Raw genomic sequence first — 9969 nt, forward strand, 5'->3', positions numbered from 1 at the left:
GTGTTTGGGACATTTTACATCTGTTTTTGACAAGAAGCCTGGGTTTTTGCGTGTGGGGTTTTTTTGTTGTTTTTTTTTTTTTTTTTTTTTAAATCGCTGGCAAATATTTCTGCTGCTTTAATTCTTGAGAACTAATCATTAATTAGCACGAGGCTGCTGGAGGGTTTCTTGGGTTTTCCTCGCTTCCAAATTTGCCTAAAGAAGTAAATGAGGAGCAGTGGGGACTCCCCAGCCCGCTGAGGTGTTTGGTGGGATCAGCAGAGAGCAAGGAACAGCTTTTTTTCCCCCTTCCCAATTTTCTGCAAAGCCTGGGGAGGGGGTTAAAAAGCTCCCTGGAATATCTACTTCCCCCAGTCCCCTGATGACATGTCGGGCTCGCCGTGTTTCGGGGTTGTGGTGCCGTCCCTTTCCACCATCCCACCATTCCTACGGCTCCAAAACAGGACATAAATTCTAGAGATTTCGGGCTTGGAGGTTTCAAAGTCGTGCTGAACCACATGGAAATGATTCTCAGGGCTACAGCTATAAAATTAATTATATTGCTGGGGGGAAAAGTGACATGAAATGTCCCCACAAGAGATTTCGGCGGCGGTTCCAGGATCTGTCCCAGCTCTGTAAGAGCCCGCTGTGATCTCCAGGGCTCGTTTATCATCGCTACCTAGAACTCCATGAAATATGCCCCCCAAAAAGCACTAAAGGCAGGAATGTGAAGGGAGGTTGCAAAGGAGAAGCGTTTCGATCTTTCCCTTTGTTTTCACGAGGATGCTTTGAAAAGCAGAGCTCCTCTGCGGAGCCGAGCGGGTGCGAGGATGACTAATTTGGAGACAAATTAGTTCTACTTAGCCCAAATGTCTGCCTTGAATGTTCCCTTAATGACCCTTCAACGCACATCTCTCCCGATAGGACTTTCTACCGCAGCCCTGCCTCGGGCAAATTAAGCAACAACATGTTTTTACCGCTTTTTCTAAGCGGTCCTTTGGTTTTGATTCAACTTTTTCCCTTCCCCGTGCGTGTCTCCAGCTCTTTCTGATGGTAATTCATTTATTTGTGTCCGGGCCAAGGCCGATTTGTCTTTTTGCGTGTCTCCTTCTCCGGAGCATTTTCCTTGCACCCTGTTTTTCAGAGATCCCTGAGCCTGAGCGTTTTTTTGGCTGACTCGCAGCGTGGTTGGTGTCTGCTGGGTAACAGATTTATCCTTTCCCAGGGAACGACACGAACGTAAACAGAGGCTCCAAAATGCCTTTTGCTGGGCTTTTAAATGCGCTGAGATGAAAACCCCCCGCTACAAGCCCATTAATGTAAATACCAAACTTTACAATCCTTCCTGTCAAGGAAACTTATTTACATTTTTTGAAGGATGCGTCGAAAAAAAAATAGGGCTTTTGGGACAAAAAGGGCTTAGTTCCAGTGTCACTACACCCCCAGCTCACTCTGCTGCTCTCAGATACTCTAGAATTAGGTTTTGTTCCCAGGGCCAGCAGAGATAACATCTGTTTGCTTCTTTAAGGAGAAAATGAAATAGGATGCTGGTGTTTTATACTGGAAGCAGCCCTGGAAGCCTGAAGGGGCTGCGGATCGAGCACACACGCTGCATGTGGCTTCTCCAGCAGGGAAAAGATGGGAAAGGTGTTATTAGTGCCGATGCCAGCCCAGGGGAGGCAGAATGTTCATCCCCAGTGAGGGGGGTGTTGGCAAACTGGTCTTACTGGTGCGGGGGTTAGAGCTTCGTTGCCCTTTACGCTTTGCTCATGGTCCTGACATCCCAGCTTTTCCCTACTATCTCTTTTTTTCCGCGTGGGTGGTTTTTTTTTTCAGTTTAGAACATCTCGTTTTGAAAGCGAAAGAGGGAAGTGGCTGCGAGGGGAAGGGACGCAGGTGCTGCCAGGAGGATGGGCAGGTTTTGGGGGGGGGAGGAAGGCTCAGCTCAAACATCCCATTGCAGCCCTTGAAGTGCAAAGCTGCGCCTGTTTCTCCTGAAACTCCAGGAGTGAGCTGTCTGGAATTCCGTGGAGCAGAACAGGAAAAGCTCTTGTGGCCAGAGGAGCGACCTGCTGGCGCTCGCAGGGGCCAGGTGGCATTTTCCCAGTTCCCAAGGCTCTGATTTTCCGATCAAAAAGCTCCTCTGCTTTTTATTTCACTCACAGCCCAAGAGGAATGGCTGTTCCTCCAAGGAGAAAACCCTTCCTTGCTTATGTCTCCCCAAAACCAAGGGAAAAGGGAGGGTGGCAACCCAGTCTGACCAGTGCTCATTCATGCTCCTTACTCCCTAGGAAAGGCAGGAGCTGATCCTGAATTCAGACAGCAGATCCTGAATTCAGACAGCAGATCCTGAAAGCTCCCTACTCCCCAGGAAAGGCAGGAGCTGATCCTAGATTCAGACAGGAATTTTGCCTGTCGAGGCTGCGTTTGCTCCCGCGTTATCCGTGAAAACTCCTCTGACCAGGACAGCCCCGTGCCAAAGTCCCTGTGTCCCCCCCCCCAACTGAGTTTCCCCGTTTCAGGGCACTTCTGGAGGCTCTTGGAGTGCTTTTGGCCCTGCTGGCAGAGGGGGTTCATGTGGCCACAAGCGCTCGAATTTGACACCGCTCCGCACCAGGCCATTTGTCAACAGCGTTTTCAACAGTTCAACCGCACGCGTGTTCCCGCTCACACAGCCACGGGAGAGGGGGGAACTTCGGCAGCTTGGGAAAACGACCCCTGGAGCAAAAACCGCCTCGGAACACCAAGCTGGAAGTTGGGTTATGGGGGGTTCCCCTTCCCTCAAAATCGACCCCAAAACGTGCCAGGGTTTAGTTCTAATTCGTGTTTTTTTTCGCTCGGTTCGTGATTTCGCTCTCATCTAAAATCTGCCCCATCAGAACGATCTCAACAATCATTGAGGCCACGATTCTTTTTAAATCTAGTTTTCAAAAGCAGGTTTTGCTCTGTCCTGTGTGACAGGAGTGGTTGGACATTAGATAACAGATTTTTCAAGCCATCCTTGGCTTAATGGCAACACATCATTTGGGAAACAACAGAATAAATGCATTGTCCCAGCCCAGCACTTTGCTACTCAGCCAATCTAAACTGCTGAAGAAATATGTGTTTGGGACATTTTACATCTGTTTTTGACAAGAAGCCTGGGTTTTTGCGTGTGGGGTTTTTTTGGTTGTTTTTTTTTTTTTTTTTTTAATCTGGTTGCTGCAGTTTTTTAGCCAGATTAGCACGGGAAAAGGCACTCTGGTTTATAAACCAGGCTTAGCTTGATAAAAACCCACTCGACTTGGGCTTTTTGCAGATGAAACGAGGGCACGGCGGGCAAAAAATAGGAACCCGGCAATAGCCATAAATCCCACGGCAGCAGAGTCACCTATTTAGATAAAACTTATCCACAGGCAGCTTGTGCAGTGGGTAGAATAACTAATTTTGAGACAGACTAACATTTTGGGGGCCCCAAAGGTCCACCATAAGGTGGACACCTTAACTGCGGCAAATCCCAAACCATCTCGGGATGTGAGTGAAACATTTACTTGCAGTGGTTTCTCGAATGGTTTGAAGGCTGTTTTACACCCCTAAGTCCTGGTTGAACGTTTTTTTTCAGCCTTTTTAAAGCAGGTACTGCAGTTGCATCAATTTTTTGGCTGGGGTTTATTTTGTGTTTGTTTAAACCGGCCGTTTATTGCTGTTTAAACAACGATGGATTTGTCCCTTTAAAAAAGCCCCACCAATGGGCTGGGATAAACTTTTCCTTCTTCAGTTCTCCACATGATGACATTATTTCATTTTTGCATTGCCAGGGTGGTGGGGGAAATTTCCCTTTGGAGTGTTTGCTTGGTGAAATGGGCTCGTGGGCTCTGGTTTATGTTCTGAGCCCAGACAGCAAAGCCCGGCTGACACAAGGCAGAGCTGCTCTGCTTAATTAGCTGGAGATGAGGGTGTTATTAAAAGCCTTTCCCCCCCCTCCTTTCTTACTGTTTATTCCTCCCTCCCTGAATATTACAAAGGCAGCTGAAGAGGAAGTAGTTTTCTGCTAATGGAAAACCACGAGGAAGAATTTAGCGAGGAGAGTAAATAAGAAACTCCGTCCAACACCAGCCGTCGCTTCACTGGGGCACTTTGGGGAAGGGAAACCGGACAAATCCAAAAATTTAACGAAGTTTCTTCTATCTCTGGTTGCTTTTTGTTGTGTGAGGGGGAAGGGGCACAGCCCGGGGTTGCAGCTGACATCTGCTACTCGTTTCTCTTAAGAGAAACGCAACCTAGGGCGAACTCATTGCTGAGCCCCGCGTGGCTCCCGGTCCCCCCAGCCAGGAGAGGATGTGGCCACTGCAGGACTCAACACCGGGTATTTTGGGGTGCAGACACCCCTGGAATGTGGCAGCAGCTGTTTCAGATCCGTCCCCTCGTCAGCCTCTCATGCTGATCACCTTTCCCTCTCCAAACCCTTCCCCGAGGCAGCGCTTTCTGGCAAATCTCACGCGGCGACGTTTTCCCCCTCTGTCCCTCATCATCCAACTCTCCACACCGGTCCCCTCTCGCTTCCCCATCCCCACAGAGCAAAACCACGCCGATTTTAATTTACTTTTCTCCCCCCAAACAGGGCAGGTCTCATTTTTGCCTGCCTGGAAGTTTCCCGGGCGCAGGGGGGAGCGGGAGGGACCGACACAAACCAACCCCTTCGCCCCCTGGCATCCCCGTGCCACACCATCCACGCCAGCCATCCCCAGGGCTGGGGAAGGGCCAAAACCACACAGAGCATCATCCAGGAGAAGAGAAACAGGTACCTACCCCAGGGGCAGCCGGTGGCTAGTGGGAGGCCGACATGGACCACGCTCCCTCCATCCTCCACACGGAGAAGGCATAACTGAGCCTCTCGTGAGCCACGTAACTGCAGCTCGTCATCTTACTGTCCATCTCGTCGCTCTGTAGCACCTGGTAGAGGAAGTCTATGTACCTTGCTGCCAGCTTGAGGGTCTGGATTTTACTCAGTTTGTCCGAGGGCAGCGTGGGGATGATTTTCCTCAAGGCGGCAAACGCTTCGTTGAGCGACTGAGTCCTCTGCCTCTCTCTGACGTTGGCCAGGATCCTCTGGCTCTGCAGTTCTTCGTAGGATTGGGAGCTGGGACTGGACTTCTTCCCCCTCTTGCCTGGGTTGGGGCTGCCATCTTCGCTGGACTTCTTACTGTATCTTCTCTTCCTGCCAAATCTCTTTGGCTGCCTTTCCAGCTCCTCTTCACTGGTCCCCAAGCTATCCACTGGGGAAACAGGAGAACTGGAGCTTTCTTCCATGCTTTCTGCAAGAAGAGGAGGGGAAGAGCTTTTCCCCCCCTCCTTATGTTATGTGAGTGTGTGTGTGTCTTAAATGTGCTTTAAATTCCTGAGACAGATCCTTTGGAAAAACAGGAGGACTCTTTTTCTCTCTCTTTTTTTCCCCCTTTTTTTTTTTTTTTTTTTTTTTTTTTTGCTGACCAAACGTTTTCCAGGTTGCTCGAAGGGCTCTTATTTCAAGGACCGGGGTTGTGCAAAAAAATTGAGGTCTCGGAGAGAGGAAGTTATTCTAACTTTTTGGAAACTTTAGCTGAGCTCAGTTGCTAAATAGTTGTCAGAAGTGAGGGAGGTGCGGGGCTCCCTCCTGATTGGCCACTCAGGTCGGTGGGAGGAAGGCTTTTCCCCTGCTAAACTTTCACAGTTTTATGTTACACTTAACTAAAATCTTGGGAATGCACCTCGAATAAAAGATAGCTGGCCTGTGCCACCCCCTGCCCCCGGAGATGCTGAATCTGCAGGACCCCTCCAGCACAGCCCCCCCCCCAAAGGGTTTTTGGGGTGCTGATCTGCCTCCTTGTTCTCCCAAGGGTCCCATTCCCAGATCTGTGGCCAGGCTGCAGTGGTTCCTTGCCCAAATCAGGGTGCAGAGTGAGCCCCATTTTTGCAGGATGGGGCCCCATTTTTACAGAATGGGGCCCTATTTTGCACCCTTACGGGCACTATTTTGCACCCCTGGGTGCTGGGGGTCTTGCAAACCCCCTGTCCTGTGGTGATGGGGTGAGGATCTGCCTCTGGGTCCCACAGGGTGACCTCGGAGTGGCAAAAGCTCCCCGGACACGTGCTCTGGGCTGTGAAAAGGGTGGAAGTTTGGGGCCAGGTGGGCAAAACTCCTTCAAGGCCCTACTTGTGGGGGGCAAGAAAAGATCCTCCTGGACTAACCCAACCCAAAATATGGATCAGCTGGAAATGGCTTGTGGAAAACACCACGGAGAGTCCCTTGGAGAGGCGATGCTGACCCTGCACCCCATCTCCCTTTTCTCCCCAGTTTTCCCCCCCTCCATTAAATACTAAATAGGGAATTTTAGGGAATCAGGAACCGAGGTAGGTAGGAGGACATTTTTTCCTCCAGAATATCCTGCTGTTGAATTTGTGATATCCCGGAGCATAAAAATCATGGGAGCGGGATTTTTGATCCATCAAAAAAGAAGACGACAGGTCTGTTTTCCCTCTCCATCACACCGTGGGGGAAAATGTGGGAAAACTCTGCTTCCTTCTGTGGAGTTAAAGCAGAGCAAAATCAGATTTGGACCCCTGATTTCAGTCACAGCCCAAATTGCAGGAACAGGCGCATTCCTGAGCAGCAAAGATCATGTTTTCAACCCGGAGCAGGGAAATAAAATAACCCAATAATAATAAAAAGGAACAAGACAAAAGAAACTCGTAAAACGGAGTTCTGTTGTATCAGAAGAGTTAGTTTGGAGTGGCTTTCTTTTGCAAAGTTTTCCAGTAGGTATCAACACTCATTAATGGAAAAAATAATGTGTGGTTTGATTGGAAAGTGTTCCTCGGTAGGAGAAGGAATTTTTGGCTTGCCTGGGGCTGACTCCACTACTGTAGGTAATGTTTATAGTGGAAAGACTTCCCCAGGCAGCCCCCAGGGACAGGCTGTGTTTGCTTTCCAGAGGAAAGGTTTTCAGGTGCAGCACAGAAGTCAGAAAGTGAGGCAGTTCTGCAAATAGATCCTAATCCAATTTAAGACCCCAGTGAGTCAGGCAGGACGGGTGTCACTCCCGAAATCCTGCTTTCCAGAGGGTTTGGGGCTGCTGGACGGGTCCGAGGGGTGACCCTGCATCCAAGACCTGGAATTCCATGAGTACCAGTGGGCTGGGATGGTGTCCACCAGCCCCCCGGGCCCCAAGGCAGATATGACCCGTTGTGAGGGGTATTTGCTTTGTGCCAGAGATATTTAGGAGTCTCCTCAGTTCGCGGAATCATTTCCAAGCCTTAAGGGAAGCCGGAGGGGCACCTTTCCGGCTGCAAGGAGCCCGGTTTTCCCAGCAAATAGGTTTCCAGGACCGTGTTTCCGGTGGGTTTGCAGGGATATGGGAGCACGAGAGGACAGGTGGGATGTGGGGCTGAGCACCTGGAGTGCCCTGCCCCAACAAGGTGCCTGGAAGAGGCTGCTCGGGAAGGAAGCAGGGATTTGTTGAGCTGTTTGAGAGCACCAGGAGCACGGGAAGCAGATCCCAGTTTGGGAGAGCTGCTGTTGCTGCCTCTCCTCTCCCTCTGCTCTGCCAACATTCTGCATCTTTTTAAGGCCCTGCCACGACCACCAAAAGCGGGGCTTGATTTCCCAGGGAGTGAGGCGCTTCCATGGGGTGGGGTTGACCCTTCCAGGGGTTGGAGACGGAGATGGACTGTGGGCATGGACCTCAAAGTGCCCCGTTCTCAGCTGGAACACGGGTTGTGCCTTTGGGATAAGCACTGGGCCCATCCCATGTAAGCAGGACACACAGAGCTCCGGGACATCACCCTGGAGCCGTGGGAAAAGGACGTGGCCCCGTGGCGTGATCCCGGTCCAGCCGAGCGCCTGCCGCTCCTGGAGCTCTGGGATGCACCTCTCTGGGCTGAGTACCCTCTACACTGAATAAATACTATTAAATTAATCAATGAAATAAAGGAATGAGACAAATGAATGAAAGAAATAAACGAAATAAATAAACACATCAAAGAAACCCTGCCCAGCTCCTGTGAACGACACCGAAGGGGGGTTTGCACGATGGAGCGAGGCAGGATTTCCCCCTCAGGGGCTTGTTGCTGTGTAACCTCTGCAAGTGCAAAGCTTTTTAGTTTTTAGTATCAGGCAGGATTCATTAAGGGGAAATTTATGGTGGGACTTGGCTGGGGTGTGATTCTGGAGCCTCGGAGCCCGGGGCCGTGTGTGTGTGTGTGTGTGTCCGAGTCCCCCAGCAGAGCTCGGTGCCAGAGCCGAGCGCCGTGTTGACAAAAGTGCAAATATCTTCCCCGGAGCAGAGCAAAGGCACGGGCCACGTGTGCGCAGCCCCGGCTGAAACGTGAGCCGGCCCTCCTGGAGGAACGGGGAATTCGGGGAGGTTTGTGGGGGAGGCAGGAGCGCGGAGGTACCGCCGGCGAAGGAGGGTGGGGTGGGTGCATCCTTCCCGCTACCTTCCCCTGCTGGGGAAGAGGTTGGGAAAGAAAAACTGGGATGTAAAGTATGGTTTTGGTGCAAGTTTAGTGCCTTGTTTGAGTGCCACGATCAGGCTCCTACAATTTTTTGTTAGAGGGAAGTAATGAATCCGGGCTGGGATTTAGGGGCAGCACTTGTTCTCCATAGGAAGCCTGTGGTCCTGCTGTCCCCGTGGCAGGGCTCGGCCAGTAAATCACCCTTGGATCCCTCTGTGCTGCAGAGAAGATTTGGATTTCTGCCTCCTGCCACCCTTCCTTGTGCTTGCTGTGGGAAGCAGGCAAAGGTGCCCTGATAGCAAAGGGATTTCAGAGCTCTTCCAGTTCCCCTCTGCTGGGGAAGCTGCCCGGAATGCCAATTTTTGGAGCAAACTGGAAGAAAAAAAAAGATGCTCTTGTGTTCACTGCCTTCCCCCTCCTCTACCTGCTACAGAGAAAAACATCCTTTCTCCTTTCAGAAACATCCCAGTTCCAAATTACATCAAGCATTGAACCTGCAGCCAGGTCTAATTCCCCCCCCCCCCCTTTTTAGGGGTTGATTCCTTAGTACTTGTGCAGCAACCACTAAAAATGATCCCGTGTGTGCATTTTCCATGTGCTGCCTGCTCCCTGTGGGCTTTGTTCCCTCATCCCTCGTGTCTCTCAGCCGGATATTCCCAAAGCACTCGCCCTGCAGTGACAAGTTTATAATCAAAAGCAAAGGAGCAGCAGAGATAAGAGGCAGGAGAGAGGGAGGGAGAGGCTTTAGGGATGAGAGGGTTGGAGCGACGCACTTTTCCAAAGTAATCGGATACGGGAACGTCGGAGTTTTGCGCAGGAATGTACATCTGGTTCTGAACTGTTACCAGCTGATGTGCCCGCTCTTCCCTTCTGCTTCCTCTCTTCCCAACCCTTGGAGCAGCAGACACCAGACAGGGAGAGGCTGCAATTCCCACTGCGGGATAATTCTGGCAATAAATGCAACCAAGGGCAAGGTGTGCTTTGGATTTCCAAGGTGAGGAGCAAGATGGCTTCTCTCTCCTTGGTTTGGTGGATCCGCCAGGCTCCCTCAGCCTGGTGCTTGAGGAGGCTGGGAATTTTAGGCAAGACTTTACAGGGTAATGACAATAAAAAAGAGAAGGGAAGGAAGGTCAGAGGTTCGATCCCTGCAGGGGCCATTCACTGCAGAGCTGGACTTGATGATCCCTGTGGGTCCCTTCCAGCCCAGAAAATTCTGATTTTCCCAGTGGACATCTCTTCCTCCTGAGAAAGCCCCACAGGCCCTTTGTCCATGGCAACTCCATCCAGGTTTTGACCAAGCAAAGTGTGAGTTTCAAGGGCCATCTTCTGGAGAAGAGAACTCTGGGGAGACCTTGGAGCCCCTTCCAGGGCCTAAAGGGGCTCCAAGAGAGCTGGAGAGGGACTGGGGACAAGGGATGGAGGGACAGGACAAGGGGGAATGGCTTCCCACTGCCAGAGGGCAGTTAGATGAGATATTGGGAAGGAATTGTTGGCTGTGAGGGTGGGGAGGCCCTGGCA

General features: G+C 51.0%; 1 protein-coding gene across 3 annotated transcripts in view; it reads right to left on the reverse strand.

Moving 5' to 3' along the window:
* The window catches only part of TWIST2 (twist family bHLH transcription factor 2), a 32371-nt gene extending 26924 nt beyond the window's left edge, over window positions 1–5447 (reverse strand). For all 3 annotated transcript variants that reach the window (XM_017835628.1, XM_017835630.1, XM_017835629.1), the window contains exon 1: window positions 4768–5447. In XM_017835628.1, coding sequence (XP_017691117.1) covers window positions 4786–5268 — 483 coding nt within the window. In that variant the 5' untranslated portion in view covers window positions 5269–5447 and the 3' untranslated portion in view covers window positions 4768–4785. The remainder of the gene's footprint in view (window positions 1–4767) is intronic.
* Between the last annotated feature and the right edge of the window lie 4522 nt (window positions 5448–9969).

The sequence above is a fragment of the Lepidothrix coronata genome, unplaced genomic scaffold (assembly GCF_001604755.1).
Source record: "Lepidothrix coronata isolate B3197 unplaced genomic scaffold, Lepidothrix_coronata-1.0 Scaffold261, whole genome shotgun sequence".
Lineage (NCBI taxonomy): Eukaryota > Metazoa > Chordata > Aves > Passeriformes > Pipridae > Lepidothrix > Lepidothrix coronata.